General features: G+C 38.9%; 1 protein-coding gene across 3 annotated transcripts in view; it reads right to left on the bottom strand.

Moving 5' to 3' along the window:
- Positions 1-18,970, bottom strand: part of DCLK1 (doublecortin like kinase 1) — a 252,098-nt gene that overhangs the window by 109,928 nt on the left and 123,200 nt on the right. For all 3 annotated transcript variants that reach the window (XM_054164723.1, XM_054164721.1, XM_054164720.1), the window contains exon 4: positions 15,103-15,202. In XM_054164723.1, the coding sequence (XP_054020698.1) occupies positions 15,103-15,202 (100 nt within the window). The remainder of the gene's footprint in view (positions 1-15,102; positions 15,203-18,970) is intronic.

The following is an 18,970-nucleotide window of genomic DNA, read 5'->3' as shown; positions in this document are numbered from 1 at the left end:
TAGAGCTCAATGCAATTAAAATAATCCAAGAAGTGCAAAATCTCACAACAAATCTATTCATTAGATTCACCTCTAATACAACACTGAAATACATAGTATCAAGGAACCTCTTATTTTAGCTTGAAAGCTAAAATGTCACTTCTGCAACACGTAAACACTGTGACCTTAGCTAGAACCAAACTTTGGCCCTGAGAAGGTTCTGCTTAACAGAGGAAATAGGAAATGACTTGACCAAAAAAAACCCCCACAAAACATGTTCTCCACAAATCCTTGGGACACTTACATAGAATACATAGAATACATAGAATAAACCAGGTTGGAAGAGACCTTCAAGATCATCGCGTCCAACCCATCAACCAATCCAACACCGCCCAAGCAACTAACCCACGGCACCAAGCACCCCGTCAAGTCTAAAGTCTACTTGAGTACTGGAATCCAGAGACACAATAATAGATGAGACTTTGGCACCAGTTCATGGATAACTATGGTTCCTGTGTAAAGAGTATGCTGATACATCACCTTTCCAATGACTTTATGAAACTCTCAATTCTGATTTTAACTGACAAAGACTTTGCTCCTTCCAAAGCTACTTGATTCTTCAGACCAGTTACCAAACACAAGTGCAACACAGCAAGAATTTGTATCTCTTTTAGCAAGGCCATATACTGGCAGATCCCAAAGGTTCTGAAATTTAAATGCAAACTACATCTCTCAACTACATTTTTCAACCTGACCTGGAACTCTAGGATTGTAGGCATAAACAGGGAGATGAAGAGTAAGGTATCTATTTAAATACTGTGAGATAGGAAAGGAATAAGAGTGCACTACTTGTTTTAGGTTTGGATTCTTTTTTTAGATTCCTTTTTCAATGCTTGGGCACAAGTTTCTTCAAATTACCTGTAACAGATTTTTTAATTCTCTGTACAATGTTGCTTCATAAGGAAATCTGATTTTGTGATGTTAATGTCCCAGGGACTTGTAAGAACAGTTAAATAACTTCTGCAGGGATGTCCTTGTTGGACAAGATGCAATTATTTAATGTGAAACATGGTGACTCTTAAATAATTTATAAATGACAGTTCTTTGCTTATTTTTTTTTTTATTTTGGTAATAGAAATTACTTAAAATAGGATAGAAGCTTACAAAGGACTGCTAACAACACAGTCTGACACACAGCAAAACAAGAAATACACTTAGACCTTGAAATTCTAGACACAATTTTAAGAACTTCAAGAAAAACATTTGTTTACCATACCATGAGGGTTTGTTTAATTGGTTTTAAAAGTAACAGTAACCCTAAATTGTTTGTCACTTAGTCAGGCATTGTACTAACTGAAGATTACTGATTACTTAATGTATGTGAAATGATTATGTTGAATTTCATTGAGAATATGAAGAAAGTTATGTATAAATACAAAATTGAAAGTACTTGGGTGATTAAGCAGATATGCCTATTGCATACTAGTTTATGGTGTGGCTGGAGAAAGGATAAGGCCTTCTGGGGCTGGCTTAGCATTTTCAAAGTTTAATTAAGGTTCCTTCACCCTGTTAAAGCAGGTTCACAAGTGGAATTCACTTGGGTGACAAAGTCATATAGGGCATGGTCATGCCAGGCAATGGGGATAGCATGCACAACCAAAAGCACTCACAGCAGTGCCTCCTTTCATTACCTGGCAGTTAGGACACAAACAGATGACAATTAAGGTTTAATGTTTATGAATTTTTGCTTATAAACGATGGTGCACACACATACCACAAACTATCCTGGGAAAGAGGAAGCAGAGTGGAAGTCCTTTTTCTTCCTGATGTATGTTCTAACTTACTAGACTGTAGACGCATGTTCCTTCTTGCTTCCTACCTCTTTGGTTTCATGACTCTCACATTCCTGCATGCAAGACATCAAGACACTTGTTCTGGAGGAGGAAAATGTGGACCACTGCCAGTAAGAGCCAGACTATTTTAGTCTACCAGGAAGTCATTTGTTTTGGTACCCAGTATAACACAATAAATCTGTAGGGTTTTAGGCTAATTATAGTCTTGCCCATGACAAGAATAACAGGTATCTTGGAACTCTGTGCTACCTAGCTATCTAGCCACAATGCTTACTATGAAACTATTGGTGTGTTTATTTTACAGGTTTTCCTCTCACCTCAGCCTCCTCTTTTCCATACTAAACAGCCCCAGCTCCTTCAGTCACTCTTCACAAGATTTATTCTCCAAGCCCTTCACCAGCTTGGTTGCCCTCCTCTGCACTCGTTCCAGCACCTCCACATCTCTCTTGCATTGAGGTGCCCAAAACTGGACACAATATTCGAGGTGTGGCCTCACCAGACCTGAGAACAAGGGGACAATCACCTCTCTACGTAGCATTTCTAATACAAGCCAGGATGTCACTGGCTTTCTTGACCACCTGAGCACACTGCTTGCTCATATTCAGTTGCTTGTTGATTAGAACCCCAAGGGCCCTTTCTACCAGACAGCTTTCCAGCCACACTTTCCCAAGCCTGTCGTGTTGCTTGGGGTTGTTGTGACCCAAGTGCAGGACCTGGCATTTGGCCTTGTTGAAGTACTTCCCATTGATCCAATCTATCCAAATCCCTCCATAGAGCCTCACTAACCTCATGCAGATCAATACTCCCTCCTAACTTGGTGTCATCTGCGAACTTACGGATGACACAATCTATGTATTCATCAAGATCGTCAGTTAAGATGTTAAACAGAACTACCTTCAGCTGCAGTGGATTTCATGCAGCATGGCTTTAACTATCAATAGAAAATCAAGAAATTAACTTCCTAAATTAAAAAATACCAAAGATTCCAGGAGTGCCTCCAATTTAAAAATCCCTAGGCAGCTTTTTACTCTAATATTAATGGGTTCCCCTTGAATGCTATCTGGTTCAGGCAATTAAATTTTGTTACAATTATTTAGATAAAGTAAACAGCCTGAGTCATCCTGGCAATAGGCTAACAGCGTCGTATCTGGAAAACATGGCTTTACTAAGAACATCTGCTAACACCACAACACTTACTGAGTGTGTCAAGTCCCAAGGACTTTTTTTTTCCTTTCTCAGAAAGTTTAATCAATTGCAGATTGAAAATGCAAGTTAGTCTGGAAATAGCCTGTGTATCGCAGTTTCAAAGTTTCTAGATAAGATTGTTCGAAAGGCTGATGTCCTATCTGAAAACTCAAGGACCCTGTTTTTACTGAGTACAGGAAATCAGATCAGTAAAGAAATGGCAGATGACCTTTAATAATGTAAGTTTCTTTGTTACTATCTAATAGCATATATGAAGTTGTTTTTTCCTCAACAGTGATACATCTTACTTGTACAACACAATTGCTACTGACTTAATTTCTGCACTCTTCCCTAGGACGGCAATTTTCATTTCTCCAAAGATTTCTAAATAGGCAGAGTGCTTTTATCCCATTATGTATTTCTGTTTGTTTCTGAATACAGATGCTAAAATATTGGAATAGTAGATCTGCCATTACTACTACTACATTACTACTTTCTGTGGTGGCTTTTTGTTTTGTTGGTTTTTTTTGGTTGGTTGGTTTGTTTTATTTTGGTTTTGATGTTGTTGTATTTGTTATTGGGTTTTTTAAACTTTATGTCCTTCTTTGGCTAAAACCTTTATCTAATTTTATTTCTTTTGCAAGGTCAAAATCAGCATAATCTTGGCAAATGTGACTATGTGAGCATTGTCATGTCTAGGCTTTGGTGGAGAGTTATTTACTGACCAATTGTTTTTAGGCTTTGCATTTCCCACCACTTGAGTCTGCATTCTTACTAATATATTTTGGACAGATGCAAACCTAAGACAGTTGTTTGAAATTCCAAATATTTTCCATAGTTCAGGTCCCCAAACTTAAACAACTTAACTGCAGAACTGGTGTGGTTTTCTGTAATTTTCTGTTCAACACACACACAAAAAAATCAAGACATTATTAAAATATCTAATATTCTTTAAAAGACACTGCTTTTATAATATCATTATTGTTAACAGCCTTAAATTGGAATAAATATTTCTAGTTAGCATTAGCATCATTTTGTCTCTAATCTGCATCTGATAAGTTTAAAACTTCTCATAATATGTTAATATTTCTCCTGCTGGAACTACACAGCTGCTTGTCTGCAGCAGTAGGGGCTGTGATCCCAGTAGACACAGTGATCCCAGTAGACTCCCAGCAGAATCTCTTGAGAATGGTTCTTCCCAAAGTGATTTTTAAAAAATCAATACTGTTTTATTTATGTAGGTTTGTTCTTATTATGAAATGCTTACATATGAATTTAAGAACTGTATTTCACAGGGCACTGGAAAAAGCTCCTCAGGGAGGTTGTGGAGTCTCCTTCTCTGGAGACTTTCAAGCCCCATCTGGATGCATTCCTGTGCGACCTGTGACAGATTCTATGGTCCTGCTCTGGCAGGGGGTTTGGGCTTGATCTCCTAACACCCTGTGATCCCGTGAGCCTGTGATTTTTAAAGACAATTTCAGGGAATTTATTTGATCTGAAAGTTAGGCTCCCTGGTGTGTATTCCCCATGCTTCCCCAATTTATTTACTTTTTTTTTTTTTTTTTAAAACAGGAAACAATACATCGTATCTTCCAGCCCCACAATACAGCAACTGCCATGCAAAAAGCAGCCTATTCCATTTTCTTAAGACACCTGTTCAGTAGCCGTGCTTGCAAAACTTAAAGAACATATGAAGTTAAAAACAGAATAATTTTTATAAAGCTTCGTCAAATTTGCTCTCCTGTGGAATATTTTTTCTTCCTAAATATGGTGTCTGCATCAGAAACTGCCTTGCTCTGCAAGTTGTCTTCCCATTTTTGCTAGACAATCCTAACATTCCTAAGTAATTGTGAAAATTTTCTCTTTCCTATTCCATAATAACATGAAAAACAAAGTGATTTTAATTTGTCTTCTAACCACCCTCCACTCTATTAATTCACAATCTTCCAAAAACTTTTATTTGGGTCCTTCAGTTAAAAGGATAGCTTTTTTTCCTTCAATAAATTTTACATCCCTAAATGATTTTCTTCTAAAAGAAAAAAAAAATAAAATAAGTGCTGCAATTCCTATAGAAGAAAATGTTTAAAAAGGTCTGACTGAAGAATAAAAGAACTCAAATCGTTGCTCCATGACCTACCACCTACGGGTGTTCAAATCCATGGCAACTTCCTAATGATTACTCAGCCTTAGATTACTTTATGCATAATATTAGCATCCAGTCCTCCTGCAGTAAGCTGTGCAATGAAAAAAGTTTAGTTGAAGGTGACTGTTCACAGAAGAAACCTGAACTGTCAGGTAACACTTGAATTTTTCAATGGTAAATTTCTCTAAGAGCCGTTTTGAAAATAACAGCCCTGAACCACTACTGCAGGATGTATTGTGAGCTATCAGTTCCATCGTGCAGTCCAACAGTCATCAAACAGAGATCTTCTACTGGTTGTCTTTGCAGGACAGTATACCCCTTTATAATTGATGTGTTTTCGTCTGTATGCACAGCATCTCACTAAATATGTATGAGTATATAAATATGAATACCTATCACTGATGTACTCAGTTTCTGATTTTACCACTTTGAAATATTTCCAGGTTGGTTTTCATTCTCTCTCAGCTGCTGTACCACACTTTGTGTTTGATAAGAGTATTTTTTTAAAGGCTTTTAATGAATATTAAAAGATGAATACATTTTCCTCATATGCCTTCAGAAAGTTTCTGCTTTCTAAAAGCTAATGAACTCTGGACTTTGAACAATCATTTTATTTTCAAAAGATTTTGCCAGTATAACAGAATCTATGGATGGCTCTGGCAGTGAAAATGTGTGCGCACACTTCCTTGCAGCATGACAAAACTCCAGGTATGGAGCCTGTATCTAGTGTGAGAAGCAGAGAATTATAATGGTCAATTTAACAAGTCAGCCCAATGTTATTGATGATGAGTAGAGTCATCTCAATACAAAATCTCTCTAATACAATCGTACTACCCAACAAACAGGCAGTCTCCATGGTGCATCCTAATACAGTTTAGCAGACAGCACATTCCGTTCAGGTTCTCAAACAGAATAATGAAGCATTGACACTTCAAGAACTATTCATCTCAAAGCTATCCCACACAAATTCATAATAACTGGAGAAAAAGGAACTATGGTGCTCAACCAAAAGGATCTCCTGCAATAGGACTATGGGGTACATCTTTTCAGAAACAGATCAGATTCTAACAGTTCCCAGCACTGAAAAGGATTTGCGGTGAAAAATACAAATCTACTGGACAAATCTGTACACTCCTTTTTATCAAGGTAATTAAAAAAAATACTGAAGAAAAGTATAAAGTACAGGAGAAAGGTGATTTCTAAACATCTTTGTGAGACTGCTTTACACTTCTCAACAAACTACATAAAAGACTCAGTGGAGAGGCTCATAACAGACAGCTACTATCTGCTGCTTCCATCATCACTGGAACTGGAAAACTAAAGGACAGAGTCTCTCCTAAAAAGCACTCAAAGGAGATAATATTTTGGAACCTGCCATCTTGTGAGGATACAGGCTGAATACAAGCTCACAACTTAACCTGTGGTCTAGAACAGAGTATTATACAAACTGTGGACTAGACTCAAAGTTTGCAACGTAAAGCTACTTCCACGAAAGAGAAGATACGAGACAGTCAAATTAAGAACTCAAGTGTCAAGATCTACCCTGTTAGGTCTACCAAATTTCTGAATTACTTCTCCAGAAATGAAAGCTTGGCCATAAAAATTGGAATTGTACTCTGTGTTTGGATACAAAACCAAGGTGTTCACAGTTTGGGAAATCAGCTTAAATTGTGTTGTAAGAAAAACCTTTTCTCCTGAACCAATCTAATTAATCTAAATATTCCTCTGGTAATATTCAGTTCAAGAAATTACAACACAAAAATAAAATGACAGAGTAAATATATCAAGCTATACAAACCCAACAAACACATTCTGCCTACTCTGTTATGAACTGCATAATAGCACTACCTGTTACGAGCAAAACCTCCTGTACATTTAAGATAATAATACTGATGATGTTTAATACCTATTTTTCTTTTTTTGTAAAACAAGCTTACACTTTTTATTATGAAGTTCCAATAAAAATTCAAAATAATTCATATGCACATCTTATGGAAAAAAGCTTGATTTTTTTTTTTGAACCAAAGTTTCTAGTATTTTCATATCCAAAATCAGCTTTGCCATGGAAAAATGTTGAAGGAATATGCCCACTCAAAATTCCTTATGCAAATGAAATGGGAATTTCCACCAGCTCTAATTTATTGGATGGCATTTCATTCATGATATTTTTAACAGACATCAGAGAAAGCAAATACTGCAGAAAACAAACTGAAGAACATTTGGTTTAATAGGCAAAGTGAATTAGCATCAACTACAGCCTTATAATTTGGCTAGTTTCAATGACAAACCATTACATAAGTTTTAAGTGATCATGATTATTCCTGGTTATACATACAGGAAACTTTGCATAGCAACACTGATGAAAAGTGATAACTATGCAAATACACATGTATGCATGGTGAGGAGTTGGGGGAAGGAGAAAGAGGAAAGTGAGAGGCAGTTCAGTGTAAATCTGGGCTGGAAAGAACATGTATAATCTTCTCAAAAGCTCTAACGTCCTTATTCAAGTCTATAAATCTGCCAGCCAGGGAGAGCAAAGAGTTACCACTTCAGTGACCAAACTTTCACTCCTAAAGATGCTTAGGCAGAGAGGTGAGAAGCAACGTTTGAAATAAGTAGACCTGTGAGACAGAGTAGAGAATATCCAAAGCAAGTAGCTTGCAGACAACAGATAAAGAAATAGGCTTACATAATGAAGAACACATCTATAAAAAACCCAACTATTAAAAATCTTCTGCAAGCAAAAATTAGAGTTCTGTGAAAGCATTTTTCCTGTGATCAGCTCACTCAACTCAAGAATTATTACAGGTTTTAATGAATGCCACATGATATTAACAGCCACCTGATGACCATGCTAACAGCCTGCTCTTGGTATTTAATTGCAGATCAGCATTTCACTTTAAGAGTTCAACAAAACAGAAACAAGCTACCACTTGCATGCTACCATACAGCTGAGTATGTCCATTCAGCCAGAGTCAAGCCTGTTGGATAAGAAAAGAGATCCCACTAATGTCCTTACTGTGAGGAAGGGAATGAGGACAAGCAGCAGCATGCCAAATGGGAGAGAACTAAGCATACTGTGCAAGTGTCTAAGGCATGACGTGTGGCTGGAGATGAAGCTGGAAGTCTCAGAGTAGAAAAATTAAAGGGGCACAGGATGCAAATCCACAGTGAAAACAGCTTCTTTCCTTCTGCCCTTTCTAAACTCTTAGTCTAAACAGTACGTGCAGCCAGAGGACTGGTCCCTCATGCCTTTGTTTGTTTCTGCCTTGTACACAGAGTATCTGTCTCCAAGGCCCAGCAGTTGCTGACATTTGAAAATATCACACTGCACTGGAACGCTATTCCTCTGCTGAAAGCAAAGTTATATCTCAAAGTCCCCAGAACCCACCATTACTTTCCAATTGCCAAAGCACGAGTTCTTGATGAGGGCAGAGTAAGTCAGCCAGCATGCTCTCCACTTCTGAAGTCCAGCCATCACTCTCTGTTCTATAAATCAGGGTAGACAAGGACTATAACCAATTTCCCATTCCTCCCTCTTTTAGGAAGGACCGAGTAATGGAAGTTACAGAAACCTGACAATTATTAACAGGGATAAACATGATACTCCTGACCTTAACTGAAGTTCCTGAATCAGATGTGTGTGCACGCCTCCACATGCACAAGCACGTGTGTGGACACCACAGGACTCAGATTTTCCTGGCAACAAGTCATCTGCTGCTGGCAAGATGAAGCAGTAATACTGCTGGCACAGAGATGCTGAGCTGAGGGCTAAAATAGGCTAATAAAGTCAAAGCGAAATTAGGTTTCGAAGATTCCAGTCTTAATTTTCCCCTAGAAGAGAGTAATTCTCCTCATTGTTTCCATAACCGTAATACGTGCTCTTGACAAGCGATATGCAGTTGTTTTCACGTGCAGACATTCTAGTGGGTTACGCTCTGCTTGGAGGCAGACACTGGCTTTGGTCAGCCAAGACTGCAGCCTTTTTGCATGATGCATCTCAATAAGTGATCAAGTCTGTTATACTTAAGGTTGAGTACTCAGCCAACATTAACTAAACATAAAAAATAATTTAATTTAAAAACATTTAAATGTGATAGCACCAGCCTAAAAAAAATATATATATATATATCTTATATTTTAAAGTGCTAAGAAAGAAGTATCTGTATAAGCCAAGGAGATGTTCTCATTTAGGGTGAATCCCATGAGTTATTTACATTGCCAAATTCTATTTAGGTGCCTAAATTATAGCTGACTGCAAATATTTTTTGTGAGTGTGGCCCTTAAACCCTAATCTCTGCCAACATGCAGCTGCAGAGCTATAGGAAAAACATCCTCTGAATTCTTCTCTTCTCTGAAAATGGAACCACCACCAGTTAAAGAAAACCTGGGATTTCTGGGAAAGTTTCCAGAACTGCAAGTAACAATGCCTAAAGCAGCCACTGCCATACTGTACAATGAGGATTTTTCTTCTTTCAAGCTAGCTGATAGGGGTTTCATTAATATAATGTTTTTGTGCTTACATTTCCCACAAAATTTTTCAATACAAAGAGCATTGCCACTGACACTTGACAAACAAGAAGTATTTATTTATTGAATTTTATGGTCACTCCCATGTTCCATCTGCAGTTCTCATGATGGAAGTGTATGTAGCTATTGTATCTATCAATTAGGCCAGATATGGAGATGATTGATAGAAATTATTATGGGAGTGGTGCCTATTTGTTCTGTATTCCATGCAATAAACAGTGTGTTTAATATAAAAAACATCTGTACAGCAAAGAAGAAAGAAGAAAATGCAGCGTATAGTGACAACTGTTTGTTTTTCGCTTCAGTGGATCCCTAATAGAATAGAATAAACCAGATTGGAAGAGACCTTCAAGATCATTGCGTCCAACCTATCATCCAACACCATCTAATCAACTAAACCATGCAGCCAAGCACCCTATCAAGTCTCCTCCTAAACACCTCCGGTGATGGTGACTCCACCACCTCCCTGGGCAGCCCATTCCAATGGGCAATCACTCTCTCTGTGTAGAATTTCTTCCTAACCTCCAGTCTAAACCTCTCCTGGCACAGCTTGAGTCAGTGTCCTCTTGTTCTGGTGCTGGTTGCTTGGGAGAAGAAACCAGGCCCCACTTGTCTACAACCTCCCTTAAGGTAGTTGCAGAGAGCAATAAGGTCACCCCTGAGCCTCCTCCTCTCCAGGCTAAGCAACCCCAGCTCCCTTAGTCTCTCCTCATAGGGCTTGTGTTCCAAGCCCCTCACCAAGTTCGTTGCCCTTCTCTGGACACATTCCAACAAGTCAATATCTTTCTTAAACTGAGGGGCCCAGAACTGGACACCAACTTGTCTTAACTGATTATCAAGGGGATATGCAATGCCTCTTCCTGAAAGACAGAAAACAGAAAAGGGAGATGATACAAAGAAAGAACACACTCCCTCCTTCCAGGACTGGTTTGAGTTCAAAGTGAAAACCAAACAATTAGTTCAACCTAAAGAACAGAAAAATTATAAGGTTTATGGGCATCCACAGACTTTTTCAAAGAAAAAGGAATAATCTGTTTCTCATGTTCACAGAAGGTAATTTGCACTGGGCTTAATCTAGACCAACAGAATCTGGGCTAAGATAGCTGAAAAACAGTGAGGCAAGATCACTAGTGGCACAGAAACTCTCAGGAGGCTACAGGTTTCTCCTCATCAGAGGAGGTAAAGAAGTCATGTTAGACAACCGTGTCAGCAATGCAATGGGGAATGTTAATCCCACACATAGACAGTGAGATTGATTCACTGACTTCTAGATTTGTTTTTCTACATTTCTGATTCTGTGGCTTTTAGAAGGTGTCATCCTGTAGCAGAAGCAAGCCATGAGAGTGGGATAGATAAAGATGGCAAAAATAATGCAAACTGATGAGTCTTCAGAGTGGAATTAATCTCATCCTAAAAGTTTTTACACCAACTTTAAAGCAATACTATGTAGATAAGAACAGCTAAATCAGACATAGAGACAGATCCCTTTACAAAAGTGAATCAGTTATTTCTGGAGCATAATTCACAAGAACTCTTCTGAACATCCACCTTCAACTGAGTCAACCACGCATCTACCATCTACCCTGTCAATTAGTCTAATTTTTATTTATTGGGAAAGAAACTTATTGGGAGTGGCTCAGTTGCAGGTACTTACTTTCCTGATAGCTACTATTATCAAGAAATGAATGCCTGTGTACTAACTGATTTTCCAGTCCTAGAAACTTCTGTCTTTTACTCATCTCTAGTACCAGGAGCTCTGAACCCAGATCACAGAAAAAGAACATTCTTTCTCCCTGATAAGTAATTCCTAAAAGCCCAGAGCCCTGATTGTGTATTTATTCTCTCTACTCTTCTTTCCCACCTTCAAATTTTGCTTTTCTTTACTCCTTAAACTGCAACACTTTAACTGTTATTCTCATCATCTGGCTGAAAATGGGAAACACTGGAGTGATGTAGTAACACGGAGACTAGCAGAGAGCTGCTTTCAAGCTGCTTTTCAAGAAAACAGAGACAGGCTTTCCAAGCCTTGCACAGTTGGACATCACTTACTAATAGTTTTTATGTTCTTAAATTAACTATGAGAAACACAGGCACACGGTGTGATCACACAAACTTTATTTGCCAAGCAAAACAATCTCAGTTATTTTTAAATTTTTTCTCCAAATCTTGCTCCTACCTCAGAGAAGGCTGACTAGATCCATATGAGTTGGTACATCAATTATTTATGGCAATCAACCTAAACAAGTTTTCTGATACCAAACATGCCCAAAAATAGAGAGCAAAGTATGCTTTGCAAAGGAATTAGATATAGTCTGGACTCTGATTCTCTGCTATTTCTTCCCTCCTGTAGCCAAAACAGCCAACATTCATTGAATATTTAACTAGCAGAAAAATAAAACACCCCAACAAATTGCTAAAGTTTTGTTTTCAGCCTAAATGTTAAGAAGGTTATAGTTTGCTTGATTTTGTTTTGTTTGTTTTTTGTTTGTTTGGGGTTTTTTTAAGCTTAGCATTATGTGGTTTTAAGCATCAATGTTTCAGAGAATGATAGTGCCTACTCAAAGAGATGATGATGTCACACAAAGAATAGGCAGAGTCAGGCTATGCCTGTACTTTGACACAAGACCTTCAAAAAACAGCTATGCGCTTCAAAGAGGATTTAGATGAATCTGTTGTCAGCACTTCTCCCTGAGTTAGCAGTGGAAAAAGTGATGCATGTTTCTGTGAGGAGACACCAAGCAGCTACCAGTGTCATCTTTCAGATAACCGACACAAATGGATAGAGATTGTGCAGTCAACTACCTATCTCTCCTCTCATTAAAAGCAAGGACAACCATATGGCTGCGTGTCCACCTGGGAAACTCCTCTGATGCCCAAATATGCTCCCCCTTACCTTTCTAATTCCTGTCCTAAAGATAGAATAGAATAGAACAGAATAGAACAGAACAGAACAGAACAGGTTGGAAAAGACCTTTGAGACCATCAAGTCCAACCTATCATCCAACACTATCTAATCAGCTAAACCATGGCACCAAGCACCCCATCCAGTCTCTTCCTAAACAGCTCCAGTGATGGTGACTCTACCACCTCCCTGGGCAGCACATTCCAATGGCCAATCACTCTTTCTAAGAGCTTCTTCCTAACATCCAGCCTAAACCTCCCTTGGTGCAGCTTGAGACTGTGTCCTCTTGTTCTGGTGTTGGCCGCCTGGGAGAAGAGACCAGGCCCCACCTGTGTACAACCTCCCTTAAGGTAGTTGTAGACAGCAATAAGGTCTGCCCTGAGCCTCCTCTTCTCCAGGCTAAGCAACCCCAGTTCCCTCAGCCTCTCCTCATAGGGCTTGTGCTCCAAATCCCTCACCAGCTTTGTTGCCCTTCTCTGGACACATTCCAGCAAGTCAACATCTTTCCTAAACTGAGGGGCCCAGAACTGGACACAGTACTCAAGGTGTGGCCTAAGCAGTGCTGAGTACAGGGGCAGAATGACTTCCCTGCTCCTCCTGGCCACACTATTCCTGATACAGGTCATGACTAAGATTACGTCTTCACGATTAGTACATTTTACCTTAGAGGCAACTACAGCAATTTTATTATTCCAAAGAGCAAATACTGTGCACTATTTTTCTTTCCATATTATAAGGTCCTCTAGAAGAAAAGGAATGTATGCCTGTTGCTGTCAGTGTCTTATAAAAAATGTCATTCCCTTGCTCAGTAGCAAAGGTACCTCCTTTTTCAGACTCATCTTTCAGCTCACAATGTAAGCTGCTTCTGCTCCTCCACAAGGGCATAAAGCATTTGTCTGGATCCAGGTAAACCAAGAAGCCTTCCACCTTCACAGGTTAGTTAGGGAAATACAGTCACAGAATCTTTAATTTAAATGCATATTTGCAAAAAAACAGGATGATGAAATATGAAGTTAAACAAGGACACACATGATGACTATGAAGCAGTTACTGTAAAAAACTTGGATTTTCCAGTCAGCTGTCCTTTGAGAGATTTAATATTTCAAAAAACATATGAGAGTCAATACCAATGGATTAAAAACACACCCTGGACTGAAAGGTAGTGCAGGAGCAATAAGACCTTTGCTGGGTCCTGCTCTACACAAAAATAAATGCAATTTAAGTGGCAGCTCTTTTTCTTTTAAAATACATAAGTCCTATAGATTTTCTCTTAGAATACATAGAATAAACCAGGTTGGAAGAGACCTTCAACATCATCACATCCAACCCATCAACCAATCCAACACCACCCAAACAACTAACCCACAGCACCAAGCACCCCATCAAGTCTTCTTCTGAAAACCTCCAGTGATGGCGACTCCCCCACCTCCCCAGGCAGCCCATTCCAATGGGCAATCACTCTTTCTGTATAGAACTTTTTCCTAACATCTAGCCTGAACCTCCCCTGGAGCAGCCTGAGACTGTGTCCTCTTGTTCTGGTACTGGCTGCCTGGGAGAAGAGACCAACATCCGTCTGTCTACAACCTCCCTTCAGGTAGTTGTAGAGAGCAATAAGGTCACCCCTGAGTCTCCTCTTCTCCAGGCTAAGCAACCCCAGCTCCCTCAGCCTCTCCTCGTAGGGCTTGTGTTCCAAACCCCTCACCAACTTTGTTGCTCTTCTCTGGACTCGTTCCAGCAAGTCAACCTCCTTCCTAAACTGAGGGGCCCAGAACTGGACACAGTACTCGAGGTACAGCCTAACCAGTGCAGTGTACAGGGGCAGAATGACCTCCCTGCTCCTGCTGGCCACACTGTTCCTGATGCAGGCCAGGATGCCATTGGCCCTCTTAGCTGCCTGGGCACACTGCACTCTTACTACTGTGATTCCTAAGTTAGGAATATTCTTTGTAACAATAAAGGTATTTGAAAACCTAACACGTATTTTCCTTAGAGGATTTTGTACATTGATTACATTATTGTATTAGTCTCTGGGAAAACAGAGAACTCCCTGTCATTCTCAGATGACTTTGTCTGCATTTGTTGATTATATTTATCTTTTGTACATAATTGCATCTATCCTCCTTTATCATATTACCTGTGCAGCATTATGTGTAAGAACTGTGAAGTGGAAAGACTGTGATAAAGAAACAAACTAAAGTCAAAAAGCAAATAAAGACAAAATGCTAAAAGAATGCAAAAAAGGAGTTCTACCAAATACATGACTATCTCCTACAGTACATAAAAATTGGACTGAAGTAAAGTCTTATGCTGCACAGCCAGAAACATTCCCCTTGCCAGCATTACTCTGGCTTTCAGTTACCTCTTATTTTCAGTACTCAGAATTTAAAGAACAAAAATATGTATCCTCTTTTTGAAATCAACTTAGGCAATACAATTTTGGCTTAATTAGCATGATATGGAAACTTGTCCTCTGCTTTGGTTGTAAACATTTTAAAAATACATCTTCTTACCACTTTCATCCAGTAAGAAATCATCCTGGTAACGGAACTTTTCTGGTCCACATGCAATAAAAATGTCATCATCACCAAAGAAATCCTGAAGGCACATCACCTGCAAGCAAAAGGGAAAAGAAAGGCACTGTATGAAATATTTCATCACCAAAATTGTAAGAACTATAAATCCCTCATTTCCATCTGCATGAAAACTCTTCACTTTTAATGGAATCAACAGGGCTTCACCTCCAGATATTTTTCAAAGCAGTGCTCTGACCATCTGTTACAAGTGAGAAACACTTTTATGGAGGCTGCAGGAAGAGAAAGATAAGACAAAAAGCCGTAGTTGTCACATTTATTACGTGATGCGTCAGAGGGGTATGAGGTAAATGCCTTTTGTTTATGCACAAGGTCCCATTCAGTAGTTAGTGGATAATTAATTTGCTTTTGAGCCTACATCTCTATCCTTGGGCTGCAATGAAATGGGATTACAGCTTTGTAACCTCTGTGCAGAATGCAATGTAGTTATTTCAATAAAAACTCCCTGACTGGGAATGAAACTTGTATGGGTGAACTGAGTATCTATCACATACTCTTCCTCTTCACCAGCAGAGTCAATGTGAAGTCTCTTCGAAGGCACCAAGCTGAACAATCAGGGGAGCTGGGAATGATTCTTCCAGAACCAAGTAAAAGGGTAATCCCTTTCTACTCATAAATCTGAATAAACACAATGACTTTGGTGTAGTGTTATATCCATACATGGGATTTCCAGAGAGATCTTATTGCAGCCTTTCAATAGGTAAAGGGAGCTTATAAAAAAGATGGGACCATCTTTTTTTATCAGGGCAAATTGCACCAGGACAAGAGTTCATAGTTTTAAAGCAAATGAGGATAGATTCAGACTAGATAAAAGGGCGGGGGGGGGGGGGGGGGGCGGAATTACAGTGAGGGTGGTGAAACAGTGGAACAGGTAACCCAGAAAGGTAGTAGATTCCCCATCCCTGGAATCATTCAAGGTCAGGTGAGACACCTAGCTAAAGAGGTCCCAGCTCACTGCAAGGGAGATGGACTACAGTACCTTGAAAGATCCCTTCCAAGCCACACTATCCTATGATTTCCTTACAATAGTTTTATTTACAGGGTACTATTTAATTTTAATGTTTCTATTCCTTTGACTATTTTTACTATTTTTCTACTCCTATGACTATTTCAGTAGCTTTCCCAAAACCTGACTGACCCAATTTTTACAACTTTAAAAAACAAATTAGATATCTGACTACTGAAAAAAAAAAACAACCCACAGAGACAATTGGTAAACTCTGTTCCTGCTTCATATTCACAAGAAGATTTTAAAAGGCTATGCTTGCTTATTTTTTTATATAACATTTGTAATTAAATAGGGCCCTAATGTTTGAACAGGATAATTTCACAAATAGAATTTCAGGTCCACAAACAGGACAGTAATGCATAAAGAATCTCTAAATATTGGCAAAATATTTGAGAACAATGCAGCTGAAGCAAGGAGAGAGGGAAGTCAGAATTTTAAGCCCACAAAAATGCAAGTAAAAGAATAAGCCAATGAGATTTTGCTAGAGTTTGGCATTAAAACAAGCACCCCCACAACCCACAGTGACTGGTGTCCAGGGGTTACAAAGTTCATGTCACGCTTCACAGAAACACACCTGAAGGCTCTAGCATCTGCAACAGTTATGAGCCCCTATGCTAGAAAAATATTTTGAATAGAATAGAATAGAATAGAATAGAATAGAATAGAATAGAACAGAATAGAACAGAATAAACCAGGTTGGAAGAGACTTTCAAGATCATTGCGTCCAACCCATCATCCAACACTATCTAATGAACTAAACCATGGCACCAAGCACCCCATCAAGTCTTCTTCTAAACACCTCCAGTGATGGCGACTCCACCACCTCCCTGGGCAGCCAATTCCAATAGGCAATCACTCTCTCTATGAAGAATTTCTTCCTAACATCCAGTCTAAACCTCTCCCGGCACAGCTTGAGTCGGTGTCCTCTTGTTCTGGTGCTGGTTGCCTGGAAGAAGAGACCAGACCCCACTTGTCTACAACCTCCCTTCAGGTAGTTGTAGACAGCAATAAGGTCTGCCCTGAGCCTCCTCTTCTCCAGGCTAAGCAACTTCAGTTCCCTCAGCTTCTCCTCATAGGGCTTGTGCTCCAGACCCCTCACCAGCTTTGTTGCCCTTCTCTGGACACATTCCAGCAACTCAACATCTTTCTTGAACCAAAAAAAAGAACCAAAAGTACTGAAAATAATGGTACACACCATGACTTGCTTGCAAAGTTAAGATTTGTCATTAAAACTATTTTAAATGTAGAGCAATAGCAAATTAAAAACAAATGGAAAATTAGGAGAAGAACTAAAGGAAATAAAGACCTTAAAAGACACAAAAGTACGCCACAATTTATCCCCCTCTTAGTCAATGCACATAATTTTAAATTCAGGTCCACCACAATCCTATTTCTATCATCATTGTAATCTTAACACCACAGAGCACATGAACACTAACATCAAAAATAAAAATATATGATGGAGCGTTTTACCATGTTCCTACTCAGTTTATGTTCTACCCATGTATCAGACTCAGCAACCTTAATATAAACTCACTTCCCATCTATTATTTTTTTTTGTCCACAAGACACATCCTGCCTATCTTCCCACCCCATACTCCCACCAAGCTTCAAACATCTCTTCCCTTCAGTCAAGCTCCTCTGAAATTGCTACCTCTCCCACAGCATGTACAAAACTACTAATTTGCACAATGACATTAAAAATTCTGTGATTTCCTGTTTGCCTCCTAAGTTTTAGGGGAGTGATAACCTTTACATTTGTGTTTATACTAGATCTAATACTTTACTGAACATTAGAATTGAACAAACAATAAACAGCCCTGGATATGAAGTTGAGCTACTTTGACAACAAGCATGAATGAAAATTAAGTTCATGTCTGAATGAAAAAATTGTATGAATTTAATAAAACTCAGAAATGCTTGGCTCTGCCCAGTTAAGGGGGTTTCATTCAAGCCTGAACAAGACATTAAAATGGAAGTTGCCACATCTAACCAGGCTCAACTACACCAATACTTAAAGCATCTACAGTTCAATCAGTGCAATTTATATGCAAATAAGAAAGCAAATATGATTAGCACAATAGAAACATAATTAGTATTTATATGTCCTTGGGTTTTATTAAACTTCAAAATTATGATTTGAAGTATTCATATGCTTGTGCCTTTCCTCCATGCTCTTAGTTTTCTACTCTGTCTGTAAAACTACACATGCTTCTAAGTTTTTCTGGCCTCCTGAGATTTTATTAATTTGGGAATTACAATTCTTGGTCTTGCTCCTAGAATGCTCATAGCAAGACCATGTTCTCTAAAAACCCATCCACCTCTGGACTAATTTATCTTCAGGCTTCCAGTACTTTTCCCTATTATTTATCAAAATCTTTGAGATGCCCTTCATTTTCTGCAATTTCCATGCTTTGTATCTCAGCATTCCTGGCCTGCTCTGCTCTCCAGCTCACTCTCCTCACAGATTACACCAAAGAGCCCTTCCAGAAGGCATCTAACAAATACACAGAACTCCTTTCCAGGCTTTTTTTCAGAGAGAAATCTGCAAGCACTTTCTATTCACACTCAGTTATCAGCTAACCAACAGAACCTGCTTTTTATTAGCCATTTTCACTTCTGTAGAACACAGCTTCTCTAAAGTTATGGTTTAGAAGATCAAGGATTTGTATCACTCAGACTGGACTGTGTCAGTTCTTCAGAGACCAGTGTGCTCTGCTGCATGTGATCAGCTTTAAAATTAGATAGTTTTTAAGACAGTGAATTACAAAAGCCTCC

The sequence above is a fragment of the Dryobates pubescens genome, chromosome 10, assembly GCF_014839835.1.
Source record: "Dryobates pubescens isolate bDryPub1 chromosome 10, bDryPub1.pri, whole genome shotgun sequence".
In the NCBI taxonomy this organism is placed as follows: domain Eukaryota; kingdom Metazoa; phylum Chordata; class Aves; order Piciformes; family Picidae; genus Dryobates; species Dryobates pubescens.
The sequence above is the reverse complement of the archived record's forward strand: the minus strand, read 5'-3'. Positions and strand labels throughout refer to the sequence as shown.